The sequence below is a fragment of the Panthera leo genome, chromosome C2 (genome assembly GCF_018350215.1).
Source record: "Panthera leo isolate Ple1 chromosome C2, P.leo_Ple1_pat1.1, whole genome shotgun sequence".
Classification (NCBI taxonomy): Eukaryota; Metazoa; Chordata; class Mammalia; order Carnivora; family Felidae; genus Panthera; species Panthera leo.
Window position 1 is genome coordinate 157278924 of NC_056687.1, and position 19032 is coordinate 157297955.

The window sequence follows — 19032 nt, forward strand, 5'->3', positions numbered from 1 at the left end:
CGTCGTATGGACAATGAGTTTCCTGTTCTGCTTTTCTTTAGATGTGACAGCTGGGAGTTGAGAAGGGCATTAACATCTCTCTTTGTATTTTGTTTTTGATGCTCTAGGTCAGGATGGCTAACTGGTTGGCTTCCCGCCTGGTGCCCTACATCTACATCACACCTTAAAGAAGCTGAAGAGAAAATTTTAAAATGTAAGGTTTTCTTCCTGTAAGTTAACTGAGCTATTTGCTGAACTAGATCTCATAGGTCACACTGCCCAGAAACTGGAGATAAGGTTCTGTGTGTGGTCTGTTTTTCCCTTTACCATGTTCTTAACAAGTGCAGAAACGCTGGGAAGCAGGGGTTCTCAAACTTTTTGGTCTTGGGTCCCTATTATACTCTTTAAGAAAAAATAATTTTTTAATGTTTATTTTTAAGAGAGACAGCGTGCAAGCAGGGGAGGGGCAGAGGGAGAGGGAGACACAGAATCCGAAGCAGGCTCCAGGCTCTGAGCTGTCAGCACAGAGCCCGACGTGGGGCTTGAACCCACGAATGGTGAGATCATGACCTGAACCGAAGTTGGACGCTGAACCAACTGAGTCACCCAGGCGCCCCCCCTGCTATACTCTTAAATTAATTAAAGGACTTAAATTAGTAAGGACCTTAAGGAGCTTTGTTTATCAGTTATAGCTATCAATGTTTACCAACTAGAAATTAAAATGGAATTATTTGAAATATGTTAATTTATTCATTTTAAAGTAATAGTAAGAAACCTATTACAGATTCATGTTTTCTAAAAATAACTACTTCCCAAGCAGAAATGTAGCGAGAAAAGTAGCATTGTGTGCAAATCTCTTTAACGTTTGGCTTAATATAAGGTTAACTGGATTGTCGGATCTGCTTCTGCATTAAGACTGTTGGTAATCACATCCATGTGATCGCTGGAAACTCCACTGCATACCCATCAAAGAATGAGAGTAAAAAATTAGTTTTGTCATGAAAACAGTTTTGACCTCCTAGATCTCCTGGAAGGATCTCAGGGACTCCCCAGAGATCCTGACTGTGCCTGATCACATGCTCTAGGTGTTCCAGAACACATGGCCTTGTGTGGTGAAGCACTTACTGGACTGGAACAAGGTAACCTGGTCCAGGCCCAGACCTGCAGTCTGGTGGTGTCAGGACCTTGGATGAGCCACCGTCAGTTTCCCATTTGCTACCTGTAAAATGAAGGGGCAGGATGATCCTTAGAGTTCCTTCTGGTGCTAGTTTCGTAGGATTCCTTAATTCTGCGTTTCAGTGGTGTGGAAACCTGTTTTTAAAATTTCTTACGAGTGCTGAAATTTGCCCAAACCTGCACTGTTGGGGCAGGGCAGTCCTGGTGTCTCTGGGTATATACTTCCTGGCAGTGGTGCTTACTGGCTCCCTACTGATTCCCTACCGAGAGAGTCTGGGGGTGCAAAAAGGAATGAGAATCGGGCCCTGGTTCAGTGTCAGATGTGAAAACAAGTGGGGTGAGCTGCCCGGTAGAGGTTACAGCTGGTGTTGACGGGAATACGCAGACATCTGTGTTCAAAATGCTGCCGGGCTTTGCTTTGGTACCGATGCTGGATCGTGTCCTTTTCTAAACCGACGGCATTTCCCCCCATTTGGAGGCCTGGGCTCCATTACTATTCTGAATGAATGCTGAGTTTCCTCTTTACTGCTACTGTGTGGTACAAAACCTGAGATTATTTGTTTGGTTAAAGGGCAGAAACTCCCAGTTCTCTGGTGTTTGTCCACTACGGGTGAATACGGGCAAGTAAGTGGTATATCTAAAGTGTCAATGATTCAGGTGATAATTTAACATAAAGGAATTTCAAATTGGTTTTGTCTTTAGTCAATTTGGGGGAGATTTAAAGTGTTGAGTCCCACAGCACTGAAGGCAAGTAAAAGTTTTTATCTACAAAACTGTGATTCTCTGCATTATTGTTGGACTTGAACCAAAACTTCGTGCCAAGCCTTCCTGCCATACCCTGTCACCTCTTTTCTACTAAACTTTGAAATGACTTAAGATTCCAGTTATGTGTTTAATACAGATACTGTTAGTCCTTCCCTAAATTCCTGGTCACTTTTTAGGGAAAAATGTTCCTTTTGAGTCTGACTTCAATCTTCAGTGATTAATCTTCCAGTGTTAGACAAATTCAAGGTATTCTTTTGCTATAGTCTGCACAGTTAGAGGCCTCCAAACAGTGGGTCCGTGAGCACTAAGTTCCTCTTCAATTCTAGAAGCCTCAGACCCTCATTTGGTAGATGTGAAAAGAAGTCCAAAGAACTAACACGACTTGCCAAAAGACCTCGGCGGCAGGTACTTGAGACTTCCCTGGGATAGATCTTCCCACTTAGATGAGAATTACTTGCTTCAAGAAGATGTGTGCTTTTTTTTTTTTTTTTTTGGAATGACCTAATAAAGGCTAAAATCCTATGAATTGATACCAGTCTAGAAGATTATTAATTTCTGATTGCCCTGAGAATACTCCTCTTCTCAGGAGAAGTAGGGAAACTAAGCAGAATTTCTTTTTTATGTTTTCATTAGGTGTCCCCTGCACATACAAGAAAGAACCCGTTTGTATATCGAATGGGAATAAGATATGGACGCTGAAGTTCTCTCACAATATTTCAAACAAGACTCCGCTTGTCCTCCTCCATGGTTTTGGAGGAGGTCTTGGACTCTGGGCACTGAATTATGGAGATCTTTGCAACGATAGACCCATCTATGCCTTTGACCTGTTGGGCTTTGGACGAAGTAGCAGGCCCAGGTTTGACAGTGATGCGGAAGAAGTGGAGAATCAGTTTGTGGAATCCATTGAAGAGTGGAGATGTGCCCTGGGATTGGACAAAATGATCTTGCTTGGACACAACCTGGGTGGGTTCTTGGCTGCTGCTTACTCTCTGAAGTACCCCTCAAGGTAAGTGATGGTGACAGAAGAGAGACAGCCAGCTGCTGGTCTCTGCTAGCCTGCCTGTCTTTGGTGGCTGTTGGTGTTTGAGCCTTTCAAGACAGATTCTCTTACAGGATCCTTGAGACCAAATAGGCACAACCAGTGGCCAGTTTAGTGACTGAAATATTGATGTCAGTGTTTTCTTGTTACACTTGCTAAACATTGGTAGAAGGCTTGAGGAAAGGACTTTCTGTTTGCCAAACTTGAGAGTGTCTACAATTTAAACCACAAGTAAGAATTGTTTCAGGGGTGGGGTGCCTGGGTGGCTCAGTTGGTTAAGTGTCCAACTCTTGATTTTGGCTCAGGTCATGATTGCATGGTTTGTGAGTTCAAAGTCCCACATCAGGCTGTGCACTGTAGTGCAGAGCCTGCTTGGGATTCTTTGTTTCCCTCTCTCTCTGCCCCTCCCCTGCTCATGATCTCATGATGTGTCTCTCTCTCTCTCTCTCTCTCTCTCTCTCTCTCTCTCTCTCTCTCTCTCAAAAATAAATAAATAAACATTAAAAAAAAAAAAAGAATTCTTTTAGTGGTATTGTTTATTGTTATTGTTATCATTAGATCTCTGGGCCCAACAGGCTTTTACTAACCTTTTTCAGGTTATAATAAAGTGTAACAGGAACCCAAAGGTGAGAAATTAGAAGTCCTGGGGGCCAATGTTATTTTTTGGTTTAGAGCAAATCCTTCAGCCTGGAAGCTTCAGTTTTCTCACCTGTAAACTACAGAAAATGTATCTGCATAGTGTATCTGACAGGGTTTTTATTATCTGTGCCCTACCTTTATTGTTACAGATTCATTTTTCAGAGTCATTTTGAATTAATGACTTGAATTTTGCTTCAGAATCTTTGTACTTCTGCTTTCTTTGTTTACCTTATTTTCTTGTGCTATTTCCTATTTGTTTCAGCTCTGAGTGAAGGTCACATTTGAGTGCTGAGAAAATAGAAGAAAAGCTTTTTTTTCCTTATCATTCGGAAAGAGACAAAAAAAAATCAACATTCTTATGTTGCCAGTGCATTTTCTCATTGGACTAATTTTTAAATCCAGAATTGCAGCCAACTTTGACAGTAGGTCTGTGAAGGAAACCTCGGATGATGGTCGTTTGTTTTCAGATGGCATGCACGCACCTGTGAGGCCGCCCCGTCACGTGACCTCAGGTGTGCCGTCGACACTTGGAAGCGTGGGGCAGCAGCCCTGCGTCCCTGAGGTTTTCTTCCCTCAGGCAGTGGCTTTTTCTGTACACGTTCTTTGTCTCAACTTCAGCTTTAACACTTTCTGCCCTTTGGAGAGTTTGTAGTCCTGGGTGTGCTGGCCGGTTGTAGTCTTGTCAGATGACAGACCCCTTCTTCCAAAAAAAGCCAGCAAATTTTCTGTTTCTAGTTGGCTTTTGGAATTTACTATCTTCTCCTGTGTCCTACTCGTAGTGGAAAGTAAGAGAAGGAAGTGGATACTTTTCAGGCGTAAGATAACAGGGGACTCTCTGCAGCGGGGCTGGGCTTCCTTTGTTTCTCATCAGGGGTTTATTATGTTTCTCTTGTGGTATTTATTCTTTGGCGCCGTGATACAGGACTATGTGGGCTAGACCCTGGCCGTGAATCCTGGCCCTTCATGGCTATTTACCATTTAGGTCAGTTGGTGAGAGTTTCATTTGCAGTTACGAAGTACTCCGAAGAAATCAGTGATTCAAAAGAGAATGAGCACTTTGTTTTTATTTGTTTATTTATTTATTTAAATTTTAATTAGTTAACATACAGTGAAATACTGGTTTCAGGGATAGACTTCAGTGATTCTTCACTTACATGCAACACCCAGTGAAGAATGAGCACCTTCAAACTTTCTATGAAAGAGAAAGAACAGCAACATACTTTGAATGGCATGGTGGGCAGCACAAGCCTCTGAAAGCAAGCCAGTGGTTCCTGCAGTGGGCCGCAGTTTAGAAAATGCGTTTTGAATGCTTGTGCCTAATGCTAGAAAGAAAACTAAAGAAAAGTGTCGGGACCGAGAACCACCAAGAGAATGCTTGAAATAATTAGCATGTTTAAATCGAGAGATTGCTACCCAGTATTTGAGAAGAAGTCTATAGACCATGTTGGCTATTCAAGCCTATATTCTTACCTGTATTACTTACATTATTAAACAGAAGTTAATTTCGAAATAGTGAGGTCCTCTGGATTTTCAGATATCCCAAATCATGCATGACATTCAGTCGGACCACTGTGGTTGGGCACATGGTGGTGCCCAGTGTTACGTTCATGAAACAAGGAGGCCGTCAGACTGAGGTGGCTGTGATGCTCTCGTGGCCTACGTAAGCAGATTACAGTCCAAGCCTGTAATTGCCTCAAGGTTATGAAATTGAAACCTAAAAACAACCAATCACAAATAGCCAACTTGGTTTTAACCTACAGCCAGTCAGATAATTTCTTAGCTTCCACGCATTCTCTACATAAGTCTTTGCCCCGCTCCTTTTGCTGGAGCGCATCTAACCACTCACTGCCACATTCACATTTTTGCTCAAATAAACTCTGGACGTTTTCAATATGCCTGCTTTATCTTTTAACAGTATTAACTGAGTATGGGACTACCTACTCTCAATGTCTCTTACCCAGCTTTCACTTGATCCAGCTCTTTGAAAAGATTTTCATTTTTTTTTAGAGCAGTTTTAGGTTTACCACCACATTGAGAGGGAGGTACAGACATTTCCTGTATAATTCCTGCCTCTACACTACACATAGCCCTTCCCACAGGTACCATTTTTTATTGTGCTGTCATGAAATTAAATCTTTGAGGGCCACCCTGGTGCCTCAGTCGGTTGAGCATCCAACTTTGGCTCAAGTCATGATCTTACGATGTGAGCCAATGATTTGAGCCCCATATTGGCTCACTACCGTCCCCGCACAGCCCGGTCTGGCTATTCTGTCCCCCTCTCTCTCGGCCCCTCCCCCGTGTTCTCATGTTCTCTCTCTCTCTTCGCTCGCTGTCTCTCAAAAATGAATAAACATTAAAATATATAAATCTTTGCTTTTCAGGAAGATTTTGCAGGGAGGGGGTTGAGAAGAAGGAAAAAATGATCTAGTTGAGATCAGATGAGATGCACATAATTTCCTTCACTCACTGTGCATCTTTTCTTGTGTCTCTGTTTTTTCTCCTAATGGACTCTGAGTTACCTTTTTCTTTGTTTCCTCCAGTATAACAAATACAATCTTTCTTTTTCTTTCTGAAGTAAAACAATTTTTTTCTACACGTGCAGGAACAAACCCAAAGACAACAGTCCATACCTATTTCTGTTCTCATCTTTTATGGGTAGCCCCATTCTTCCTTTTTTATTTTTATAGGGCAGTTTGAGGTACAGAATGAAAGTGCATAGTTTACTAGTTTAATGTACTTGTTTAGGAAGCGTTCTTTTGCTAGAGAACAGATAAAACCCGATCCATTTTTTTCCCTAATTTTTGCTTCATTCAGTCAACATAAGATGCTTCATGTCGATGAGCAGCAGAGTGTCTCTGTCCATAAAAGTTGTTTTGTGGCCTAACTTGTGGCGGCAGTCACGTATTTTCCCAATTCTTAATAAAATGGTTGAAAACTGAGCGTTCAGCGGTTGTGATGCTTTATGTAGAAAAGCACCTGGATGATTCCTCCATTGAAATACTGGTAATGAATGAAATACTTTAACATTACATTCCAGCAGGTTGGTTGTGTTTAAAGAATGTTTCTTATATAAGTTTTTTTATGTTTATTTTTGAAAGAGAGAGACAGAGCATGAGCTGGCGAGGGGCAGAGAGAGAGGGAGACTAAAGCAGGCTCCAGGCTCTGAGCCGTCAGCACAGAGCCCGACGCGGGGCTTGAACTCAAATACCGTGAGATCACGACCTGAGCTGAAGTCGGATGCTTAGCCGACTGAGCCACCCAGGCGCCCCTAACGAATGTTGAGAGACTGTATGTTTTTAGAAGGCTTAAGATGTGCTGGAGAAGAGATACAACTTAACCTGCTGAGGGGTGTGAAGGGGGTGGGCAGGTCCGTGGGAGCTCTCGAGGAGAACCTGGCCCAGTATGACACCTGAAGAAGTGCAGTGTAAGCTGAGGTTGAGTCTCAAGGGGAGAGCATTGTAGGCAGTGGGGAAAGAAATTGCTAGGTGGACAGCTTGGGCCCTTCTGGAAAGGCCACGTGGCTGGTGAGCAGCGGGGTTACAAACTGGTGTGTAGGTTTCTTTAAATGGGGCCACAATCACTATGTCCCATCCCCCAAATGAGCTTCGTTCATCTCGGTTCACTTACCACGATGTGTATGAGAGATGCCATCGTCGTTCCATTTGTAGGTTGATGTGCTGTGTCGCAAACAGTAGGGCCACTCGCGGTGTGAGGCGTCACGGGCTGCCATCCCACTACCTTCCTCTTCAGGCTGTGTGATCCCCCGTAAGGTGGGCGTGGGAGAGTGTTGAGTGAGCCAAGCGCACTACGCCATAAACACCTTGTCATAAACTACGGAAAAGGCCCGTGTGGAAACTTACTGATTTGGGAAGTGTTTGGCCAAGAGAATAGATACAGTAGAACAGGTTACGACGGGTCCTTTCTTCTGCACGGAATGACCTTCAGGTCTTCTGACCTGCAGCCTTGCCTGGCTTTGTCTCCTGACGGTACAGAGACGGGCTGAGCATTTTCCTGCCAGCCCCACTTGAGAAGAGAGGCTCCTCTACTTGGCCTGAAGTCGGGGGTCTTTCGTGCCTTGTTCTCGGAGCTGCTGCCTTGTCCCTCAGAGGCGGGAGCCGGCGGGAAGTGCCTTGGGGCCAGCCTTGGGGCCGAGGGTTCTTCCTCTGGCTTTCCCTGCTCCTTTCCTTCTTCTGTAAGTAGGTCCTTTGGTTCCCTTGTGCTCTTTGGTTCTAGGCCTGATTGTCTTCTTGTATCATTTCTGGCTGGTGGCTGACCTTAAAGCCCATGAGAGTCAGGTTTATATAAAATACCCTTGTTGGCATTCAGACTCCCTCCTCCCCGCCTGTCGGAGCAGAGGTCATCCCCTGCTCTGCCCTTGGGCTGTAATGTGCTCACCATCTTCAAATTCGAGACCTACTCCGGTGGCCGATTTGAAGAATGCCTCTTCAAGCGTTTCGACACGGATAGGCTCTTCTCTCCTTCCTGCTCTGCCAGTTCTTTTCCTGTCGTTTGAATCAGTCTCTCTTTCTTGGCGAAGGAGTCTGATAGCGTGACTCACGTATGCCATCTTGCCAGACTCATTCCTTAATCCTGGATGTGAACCAGCAATCCCGTCAGGCTGTCCTCTGTGGACTATCAGAGGGTTGGGTCGACATTACTGTAAGTTTAGAGACACATTTAAACCAAGTAACTTCTGTCAGGCAAGGAGGTAATCTTGTCACCAGCAGAGCTGGTGAGAAGGTAGCCTCGGAACTCGGACTGGTGCGAGGTTATAGTAACCTGTGGTCAGGCTTTCTTGAAGACTCAAAGTTCAGTGCCTCACTGCGCACGTGGTTCTGGCCACCGTCTTCTCACGCCCCCTACAAAAAGTCTTCTCTACTAGCCTTCCCAGTTTTGCTGCTATAACTGGATAACTTTCCTGGACATTTATTAACAGCCACAACCTAAGTGCTCTGGTGGTCTGTCTCATTTAGAAGTCTTCTAACCAGAAATAAGCAAGTTCTTTTCTGAGGCATTTTACATCGAGTGGAGGCAGATGATCTATAACTCCAGGTTAGACGTTTTGGCAGTGCTTTTAAAAAGTTGTTTTCAAGCTTTTTTGACAATACTCTCTCACTAAGAATCGTATGTGTGTCTGAGATAAAAGTTCCATGGAATGGTACTCACACTTGTTAAATATTTTGCTGTTCCAAACCGTGCAATTAAAAAGACCAGCTGGCTGACTCCCACTAATGGGTAGTGGCCTGCAAGGCTAATATAAGAAATAATAGTGACCAAAACAATCCAGACTTGCACTAAGTGCTGTGCTTACTTTATGGGTATAGTTAGTAAAATTTCTATATACTTACATGCTTTCCTTTCTGAGTGGAAACATGGAACAACCTAATATTCCAGATGTTTACTGAGCGTCTGCTGTGTGCTAAGCACCATGCTAGGCTGAAGACACAAGACTGAACAATTGTTGGGTCAATTCACTCCCTTCAAAAAAAAAAGAAAGTTAGCCTTCTCTAGTGTGTGTACTTTGCATAATTTGTTAAACTGGCATTTTTATCTACGGATGCTGTTTTGAAGATCTGTATGAAACCAGGCAAGCCAAAACTAAGGCAGAAACAAGGCAGTCACTTAGCTAGAGATAGACCGGACCTGACCTCCCTCACAGTTTCCTTTGTCCTCCCCCTTCTTGGCTCAGCAGGTCAGTACGAGCCTAGAATAGACGGGGCAGGACCCCCAAAGAAATTCATAACAAAGTTTAATTTACCTTAAAGTTTTTAAGGTAAAATATGTGTTAACAAAGAGTTCATTTTTCTCTTCAGGAGCCGAGTCATAGTGAGTACTACGAGCTGTTTCCTAATGGGAATCTCTGCTGCTTTCGACTGGGTGACTGTGTCATTAATTCCACTGAAACCTCTGGCATGCCTGCCTCTCCCCGCCCCTCAGGTCTCACTGTGGGCTGTAATAAGGAATTTAGGAGGAAGTCCATTATCAGTTAGCCTCTGCCGTTAAAAAAAAAAGCAAACAAACTCCTTTTCATCCCCTTCCCATACACCAGTAGAAAATAGTCTCATGAAGTATATGGAAATCTCACGTATTACACATCTCCACACAAGATTGGTAGCTACACTCTACAAATCTTTTCAGTGCTCGAAATCTGGGATTTCAGGGTTAGGACTGGCCTAGAGTTGATACAAGTTAAGCTTTACCTTTACCTATATGTCATCTTATGTTGCTTGGCCTGTTCTTGGGGGAGAGAGAGAACCTTCTGCTCTCTGGCCTGTTGGCACGGTTTAGTTTACTGCAGTCGGGAAATGGGGGTTTATCCCTGCTTCCGCATTAAGTAGCCGTATGTCCTGGCGCAGGTCACACAGTGCGCCTCAGTTTCCTTCTCATCTGTGAGATGAAACATTGGGCCGCGTGTTCTCAAGGGCCCTTGGAGCTCTGTGCTCTGGGTCCGTCCTCTAAAGCTTTGTATTTGAGAAAATGCAGTCAAAGCAAAGGACTCCTTATCAACTCATCTTTCTCTGTGGTGGCAAAAACGATAAAACATTTTACATTGGGAATAGTAGCCATCTGTGCCCATGTTCTGGCTTCTTTACCTTTCTGTTTCAGTCATGACTTAGGGAAGGGACGTAGGAATCATTGTCCATTTGTCCTTGGGATGTTTTTGCTGGCATTTGTTGGCTGTTTTGGTTATCGCTGAATATCACGTGAGTCATGAGGACCTTTGTGCCCTGTTCAGGATCTTTATGGCCTATGACACCGGATGCGGGCACGTGGGAGTACTGCTGGTAATTCTGGTCCTCCCTCGTCAGGAGGAGGTTTCATAAGATGGAACAATTAGAGCTGTTAGTGATAGGAAAGGATTTTATGTGAGATTGGGCTGAGAATTTTCTATGTCTTTGGTCATTAAAGAAGAAAATTAGGAAAGGGTTAGGAACAGAATCTGTTCTCAGTGTATTGTGATCTCATGGGTAGGGCAGATGTGCTCATGCTTACCAGACTAGGGGAAATTTCAGCCCATTGTCTGTGTTTATGGAAAGTTTATTTAAAAGTCCTTTTGAACCCACCTTAAGTGCTAATTAATGCCTCTTAAATTTTTAGAATGACTGCTTCACAGGAGATCGCTGTTGTTGGTATCTGAAGCTATTTGACGAGGGTAATATTGATCTTCAGTCATTTCCACAGTGTCAGCCACTGTTGTGACGCTACTCTTGTTGTAGCCTTTATTATCCACGTTTACCTCCAGGAAAAAGGAAGCCCTCTTCCTCCCGTAAACCTCTCAGCTCCTATCACATCTGAAAGTTTACACGCAATAAGATCATGATGTGACTGGTCAGCCATTAGTCTTGTCTTTAGTATGAAAGTTTTTGAGGTGGTTGATTCTACCTTTGCTTTATAAACCATGTTAATTCTTTAGAGTCCTGGGGTGAGATTGCCAAATGAAATTGTTTCTGTTCTTCCTCCCTACAGGGTTAATCATCTCATTTTAGTGGAGCCTTGGGGTTTTCCTGAGCGGCCGGACCTTGCCGATCAAGACAGGCCAATCCCAGTGTGGATCAGAGCCTTGGGAGCAGCACTGACTCCCTTTAACCCTTTGGCTGGCCTCAGGATTGCAGGCCCCTTTGGTGAGTGCTTACATCCGTATCTTAGGAAAGCTATGTGTTTATACATTGGTAGTAGAGGAGTATTTACTGATCGCCACTGTTGGTCAGAACCTTAAAAACAGACTGAATCTTTTTCTCCTCCTCTGAATTACTAATTTACTAAATTACTTTTTTTCCTCCTTCTCTAAAAAGTACCAGTCCTTTCATAAAGATAATGAAACTGGATCTTCTCAAAGAGGAGATTTATAGATAGATAGGTAGGTAGATAGATTTATATATATAAAACATACTGTAAACATTACCGGTAATTAGCAGAACTGAGAAGGCAGGAAATGCTGCAGGTGAGCTAGCCCAGGGCACGAGGAGAAGAAGTGAACCTTGTTGACCTGTTGGGGATATTAGAGAGGCTTTGGCTAGTTGGCAATACGTAGCTGGCAGATCACAAAGCCTGACTTGATTGACCATGGGGCAACTGGGTATGGCCAGATTCCCTAATTGCCCCATAATGTCAGAGTGTTAAGAAGATAAAATCACCCTTTTCCACCCGAGGTTCTGGGGACTCGTGATCTGTGTTTCTGGTCATATTTTGAAATACAGGGGTTAGTCTCTGATTTAGAGCTGATTCCACCCTCAGCTCCTCTGTCTCCACCCCAAAGCCAAGGGAATTAATTGCCTTTCCTCTTTGACCCGATGGCGATGGTCTGGACCTCTGCTCCCCTCTCATCGCTTGTATCCGTGAGGAGTGCTGGTAGCCGCAAGTAGCTGAACACCGAAGTGGTCTGAACCACAGGGCCTTTCGTTGTTCCCGTAGCAAGCAGGCTGGAGGCAGGTGGTCCGAATTTGTTGTACTAGCTGGCTCGTTGACGTTGGCCTTGGGGCCTGCAGCTGTGATTCCTGACCTTTTTTCCTCACGTTGTTTGGCTGCTATGGCGGGAAGCCTCATCTCACGAAGCAGCGCTCTGAGCAAGAAGAAAGGAAAGAGTGGAAAATGGCCTTCTCCCCATGATGCTCTTGGTCAGGGAAGAAAGTTTCCTTGGAAGGCCCCAGCAGGCCTCCCCATACGGCTCTGCCCACCCCTGGTTCTTGCACTGGCAAGGAACAATACGTATCTGTGGCTGATCGATCATGATTTGCTGCCAGGGGCTGGAGTGAGGGGCCCACTTACCTGGGCATGTTGCTGCCTAACTCATAGACAAGAGTCAGCTTCTGTCAGCAAGACGAGAGGAGAGGGATGGGGGAGGGTGTGGAAATAACTGCTGCAGAGGCGGCTGTAGATTCTGCTCCCCTCTTCCTAAGTATTAGGCCCTTCTTTGCCCTATGCCCCTTTGGGATAGGGAGAACCACGGGACTGCACAGGGTTTGGGTTGGTGACCACAGCACTCTTCCTCAGCGCTCTGACAGATAGCCTTTGTGCCCCACCCACAACCCTTTCACCGTCCCCGCCCCCCCCCCCAGTAGTACAGAGCCACTCCTCTTAGGTGTCCGGTCCTCCTTTGATGGACTATTCAAAACTGCATTTAGTCTGTACAGTCCTGAAATACAAGTGGATTTTGCTTGATCACAGTTCCACATGTAGCGAGTGTGGGAAGAGTAAAGTATGAAAAGAAACTAGGAGACAGTAGTTGGGGAGGGAGGGGGGCTCCTTAGGAGTGGCCCCTCCCGCCATGCCCTCTGTCTGCCACTGTTGCTGCACATGGTCGGGGTGGGGGGGTCATGTAGAATATCAACCACATCATCAGAATTCTCCACCGAGCTGTAGAATTCCTTCAGAGGTGGGAAGGAGGGCTGGTGAAGAAGACCTTGCTAGAATGATGGGCGGTGACAGCAGAAAGGGAACCTGGCTAGCCCCTGGGGCCCCAGTAGGGGCAATAGGGACCAGATGGAAGCTTCTGCCCTTCATCCTTTTTCCTCTGGGGGCCTTGGCCCTACTTCTCACCTCAGGAGTGGATGGCCTTAGCCGGGAGGATTGGAAGTGTCCAAAATCCCGCAGAGACTCGGCTCATTTTTCCACAGAAAGACTTGTATATCCCAGTTTGTTTATTTAGAGGCTAATGTGTTACAATTGCGGGAGAACTAAAGATTAATAAATTAACTTAAGCCATGTTTAATGGAATTTATTTTCCTATGAAGACAAGTCTTAGAAAGTTAACTTGTACGTTTTGAGCTCCTGAAACACACCTGTAAGTCAATGTAGAATACTCTTTACTCCTTATTTTAATGCTTAGGGAACCTGAGGAGAGCAGCTACTAGGCCCTGGGCTCTTTTCCACCTAAAATATACACTTTAACACATGTGGCTGTGTCTGCGTGTAACGCCCGTTCTGGGAGCAAACACAAAGCCTCTCTCTGTTAGTCGGCCAGTTGACTGTAACTCAAAACGTTCACTTCCCGTTACATAGGCTTAAGTCTCGTGCAGCGTTTAAGGCCTGACTTCAAGCGGAAGTATTCTTCAATGTTTGACGATGACACGGTGACAGAGTACATCTACCACTGCAACGTGCAGACTCCAAGGTACGGGTTAGGGTTCCAGTTTACCGTGTCGGCGTTTGACACATTCCTTCTTTGAAAGCATGCGAGTAGTCGAGACTTTTATCAGTACTTAAATGACGGATGCTTGTTAACGTACCCCCTGCTCGTGGGGTGTCTGCTACGCAAAACTGTCCCGGGTTCCGCTGGGAGATGCGGCAGCAGTGTGTGCTGTCTCCCCGCACAGTGTCCTGGGTAAGCCGAGGGGGCCGTGGTCCTGGGCACCTGCAGGAGGGGGTCGGAGGTGGGAGGTAAAGCAGCAATGCAGATAAAACCGCGTTTCCGAACCGAGTCTGCATGTTCTGCGAGAAAAGGGCTGCCAGATTAAACAAAAGGAAATAGTTGGCGACACCAGGGATCTTTTTAGAGACTTTTGCTCTGCCAAAGGGCATTCGGTCTCACAAACTTCACAAACGCCCGGGAGATGCCCTGCAGCGTGGTTCCAGGTCACGTGATGACAACGCTCCTCTTTTGCTGAGCACTTTTTTAATGACCCTGGGCCGGCGGGAGAAGCTCTGCTCCAGTGGGTGAGGAATACCTGGGGGCTGGGAGACAGGGAGGGAGTTGTGCAGGCGTTTTGTCAGTGAGTAGAAGAGGGGAGACACCACAGGGAGCAAGAGGGCCAAACAAAGGTGTTTCTTTCTTGTTTTTAAATATGACTTAGAGATGTTAGGTGCAAGGCACCAGTGGACAGAACAGCCTGAAGATAGTGGGGAGCTACGAGGAGCCTGGAAGACAGGGCCGCGGAGTTGTAGGGAGAGGGTCAAGCACACGGCAGGCCGAGGACAGCCCCGGTTCTCCTGCCTCATGGCATGCCAGACTTGCTGGGGGCAGGGCGGGGGGGCAGGGGGGGACTGTCAAAAGTGTGACCCCTGAACTCTCTGTTTCTAAGACTGATTCGGTGGGCGGGGCTGCATGTTAAATCCTTCAGATGACTCCAGTGTGGGTGGGTCACGGGCCACACTTCGGACCCTGCAGGTGGTACCCCAGCCTTCCAAGGTTCCGACTTGGGTGACACGCCGAGAAGCCAGGTGCAGAGGCAGCCTCCCTCGCTTTTGGCTGAGAACGCGCACGCCTGCTTAGTTAAGGGGCGAGGCCATGGCCACTGTTGTGCTGAAGTCTGAGTCTTGTTAGTAAAGTGGGTTAGAGCTCCTCTGCCAGGAGTGAGGGAGGCTGGGAGGTTTGGGGTCCCGAAGAGATTGACGACTTTGTGACTCACTGGGCCGTGGGGTCTGGCAGATTAGGACGGCACCCTGTACGGAGTCGTCCAGCAGTTTTTAGCGGCCAGTCCCAGGTACCTCACCTGTTTTCCCGCGTGGTCTCCCTGCTTTCCTGTCCCCCTACGTTTCGTGACTGCGTGTGCCGGCACGGTGCCGGTTCGCTGTCTTTCTTACGGTGGAACTTGGATTCTTCACAACAGGCAGTTCAGAGTTCTGCCTAGTACTGCAAGGAAACCGAAGTGACAGCTGAGCGGATCCGTCCTGGGAGTTTGCAGAGTGTGCTGTGTTCTTTTGTGTGACGGGCGGTCAGGTGTGGCCACAAGAGAAGACACAGGCTCAAGAAAGCGAAGTTTGTTATACTCACAGGACCTAGAAAGGGGTCACTGAATGCCACGAGGCGGGACAGGGAAGCACGAGACTTTGGTCACGTGGCAGAAAACAAGCGTGAAGGGAAAGTGAGGCCAGAACTTTTATTGGGTCTTTCAGGAGAGGCAAGGCCGGGCGCGGCAGACGGTTTAGGACCGGCTAGTGGACCGGCTTCGGTAGGCTCTGAGATCCGTGGCTGGTCACTCGTTGCCTGGTGCCCGGCCCTGGACGACTGAGGCAGAGGGACGCTGCCTCCTGGGTGGTGGGCAGGACGGAAGAGGCGTGGCACTGCTGGACTGCTAGCTGGCAGGTGACCGGCGTGGTCCCGGGTGAGCGCTTCGCCGTCTCTGAGAATGGGCCGCTCCAGGAGGCGGCCTCTCCCTTGCCAGAAAGGGCTTTTTAAGCAGCAAATGTCATGATATGCAGGAAAGAAAAAATGTAAACGCACAAGGAATACTCAATCTGCATTTCTTCTCATCTTGGTATCTTTACTATTGCAGGTAAAAAGTTGGTGCCGTGCACGTGTTGGAAAGCTATGTTCTACATTTCAAAATGAGTTACAGTGAAGAAAACATGTTAACTCTCCCCATAGGGAATTGAATAATTTAATGATCGGGAACTAGGGTTGCATGTTTGATTTAGAAGAGGGTGACTATTAATCAGCTGGAGTTGAGAAAATCTTGTTTATCTAACAAAAGCGTGTACCTTCTGTGGGGTTTGTTTCTTACGCTTTCTAGTGCGCCATTTTCTGTTTAAACTGAGGTTTTTCTTCGGGAGAAGTTAAATATGAGCGTTTTGATAGAGACGGTGGGAGTGCGATGCATGCTCCTCCCCCGAAGTCACATGTGTGTTGTTTTCCTTTTCCTTAAGTGGTGAGACAGCGTTCAAAAATATGACCATTCCCTACGGATGGGCAAAAAGGCCGATGCTCCAGCGAATTGGCAAAATGCACCCTGACATTCCGGTTTCGGTGATCTATGGCGCCCGATCCTGCATAGATGGCAATTCCGGCACCAGCATCCAGTCCTTGCGACCACATTCGTACGTGAAGACGATAGTAAGTGTGGGGTCAGTCTGGGCTTCCAGTTGCAGGTGCAGCCTGCTCCGTCGTGTCGGCCTGCGGGCAGATTCCGCGTCATCCCCGAGCGTTCAGAGCCTCCGTCAGGACCTGATGCCACGTGTGACGACGGACAGGGCTTGACTCGCACACCTGTCCAGGCCAGCCTTGCCTGTCCCTAGAGCTGTGGCATCTCCCACGCGGGAGAAGGACACTCCAGTGGCCCCTGAGCAGCTCCCCCCTCACAAGGCAGCATGTTCTCCCTCGGTTCACTTGATCTGCTGGCGCGGGTCAATTTAGAATGGCTCTCTGCATGTAAACTTGTAGTAAGGTCCAATAGATCTTTCCCTTGGTTCTCAGATTCTTTAGTTGATGGAGATACATAAAAGGTACTGCAGATCAGTGTTGCTCATCCCCTTACGTTTTATTTCTGTGTAGCTTTGTCACTTTCATCGCTAGGTGCCTTGTTTATGTCCTCGTGTTTTTTTAAATGCCTTTGCTCACCGACCTCCTGACGCCTTCCTTTCCCAGGCCATTCTCGGGGCGGGGCATTATGTGTATGCAGATCAACCGGAAGACTTCAACCAGAAGGTCAAGGAGATCTGTGAGACCGTCGACTGAGCATACTGGCGGGGACGTGGGGCAGCCTGCGGACTGATACGGTGCCTCCGCGATAGTGCACAGTCCCCCCTGCAGAGTAAGGACTGCCGCAAAAGACCAAGCGGTCTTGTCGACTGTCCTTCGCACACACTTTCTTTGTGAAGTTGCCTGCACATTTAACTCAGTTAGTGCTTTCTAGAAGAATGGCTTTCCTTTCTCCTACACAAAATCAAACTATTCAAGAGTCTCCAAATCTAATAGCTTTAATAAAAGGTTATCTGTCCCTCTGCTGTACTGAAAGATTGTCACTTTTCAACTGAAATAGTACTACTTTCTGTCTAACTTTGTTGTGTCCAGTACTTTTTATATTTCAGTCTATTTTGCCAATTAAACAAGTGACTACTGGGTCTATAACTTTATATACTGGAAAGGTGCACTTTATTTTCTTTGCTTGTATTTACCATGTCTAATGACTGATCTAGGTCATCACGATTTTGTGTAAAAATTTATCACTTGTTTAGAATCCTCCTCTTTGTTTTCGAAGTGGAGTGCTGATGAAACGGCATTTTGGTTTAAAAAGGTGGGAGTTGATCACCAGCATTAATTTCTGTGCTTTTCCTCTGTTCTCTATTTAAGGCTGCAAAGCCATGGTCAACATTTTAAATGTGGCTCATCCTGATGTATCTCAACAACATAATTCCTTGACATCTTTTATATCTGGTATAATTGTGTACTTCCAGGGAAACACGACATTAATACTTACGCGATTTAAGGACTGCACAGCCCTAACTAGACGTCTGTCCTTTCTTGCCCCGTCAACACTCTTTTCTAGGAGCCAGCTGCAGCAGAAGGAACAGACTTCCTTCCGAGGGGATGTTAAGACTGTTACCTTCCAGTAAGCCGTCATGTATTGTCGTTAAGCTCGAACTCTCGTCGATGGGTGCTGAAACGGGATTACGTTTTAACCACTGAAATAGACAAATAGGTGGTGCTCTTATGTCTCAAGGCACCAGAAGGGAGATGGCACTAGGTGGTTGGGGTTCTTTGGTTTTCATTTGCGAGGTTTGTGTTGATGAAATGATACACATACTTGAAGTTATATTATGAAAACTGTATAAGGTTGATGGAACTCTTTGACCATAACTGCCATCAAGTATAACACTTTGTTGCTGTTTTAAAACGAGGAAAACTTTGAAACTGTGAAAATTACCATGTGGTAACTGGCTGCTGAGAAGATGCTCCAAAAGAGGAAGTTGAACAGGATTGTGAGCAACAAGGCATCTTTGCCTTACGTTCCAGTAACATTGCTTGTCTGGGAGAAAGGTGGTTATATAAATAAAAACGGTGAACTAGAGCAAAGAAAGGTTTAATGGTTTTGACTGTTACCTTTTTTAAATGGTTGATTAGGAAATCTACAGTTAAGAAACATAAGGTTGTATCGTGTTGATTAACTGCCAGAAAGACCGAATGTTCTGTTTTCAACCATACCTTCCCTACTAAGGAAAAGGCAAATTGTACCGAAGCACAACAGATAGTTCCCAGCGAACAGTTCGTCTCACTTGGCACCTAAACTAGGTTACGGCCAAAGGTAACACGAGAGCCCAGGCACGCTGCCCGAGTTCTCTGCCTGACGAACAAAAGTAGTCTGTACTTTGCAGTCAGTGTCTTTGAGGGCTAGCTCCAAACCTTTAAGTGGTACAAGTAATTTGGGGACTGTTTTTGCATTTTTGACACGCTCTGCAGTCTCTCTTAATTGGGCAAATGACAGTTTTCACTGGTACAGGAGGATTTCTGTGAAGGAAACTTGGTCCCAACCCTTGGAGGGAAGCTACTAGTTCGCTTAGTAAGTGGAGTTTCTGGCCACGACATGCCAGGTGATTCGGGGAAAAGATGTACCCAGATGTCAGGTGGAACTTATTTTCCTGCTAACTGATTTTGCTTTATTTGAAAAATATTGTCAGCCTTCTTAAAAGTTGAATCTTCCCTTAGGTTGTACAACGTGTAACCTTGTGAAAATTGAGCTAGCAGAGACGGTCACGGTCCTCAAAATTCCTGAGAATACAGT

The 19032-nt window shown here is 46.0% G+C and overlaps 1 protein-coding gene across 1 annotated transcript in view; it reads left to right on the forward strand.

The window, feature by feature from the left end:
• The window catches only part of ABHD5 (abhydrolase domain containing 5, lysophosphatidic acid acyltransferase), a 31021-nt gene extending 12542 nt beyond the window's left edge, over positions 1-18479 (forward strand). Inside the window, exons 2-7 of the mRNA XM_042903445.1 lie at positions 108-193; positions 2554-2926; positions 11066-11220; positions 13598-13709; positions 16181-16367; positions 16899-18479. Of these exons, the coding sequence (XP_042759379.1) occupies positions 108-193; positions 2554-2926; positions 11066-11220; positions 13598-13709; positions 16181-16367; positions 16899-16988 (1003 nt within the window). The 3' untranslated portion in view covers positions 16989-18479. The remainder of the gene's footprint in view (positions 1-107; positions 194-2553; positions 2927-11065; positions 11221-13597; positions 13710-16180; positions 16368-16898) is intronic.
• The last annotated feature ends 553 nt before the right edge of the window (positions 18480-19032 follow it).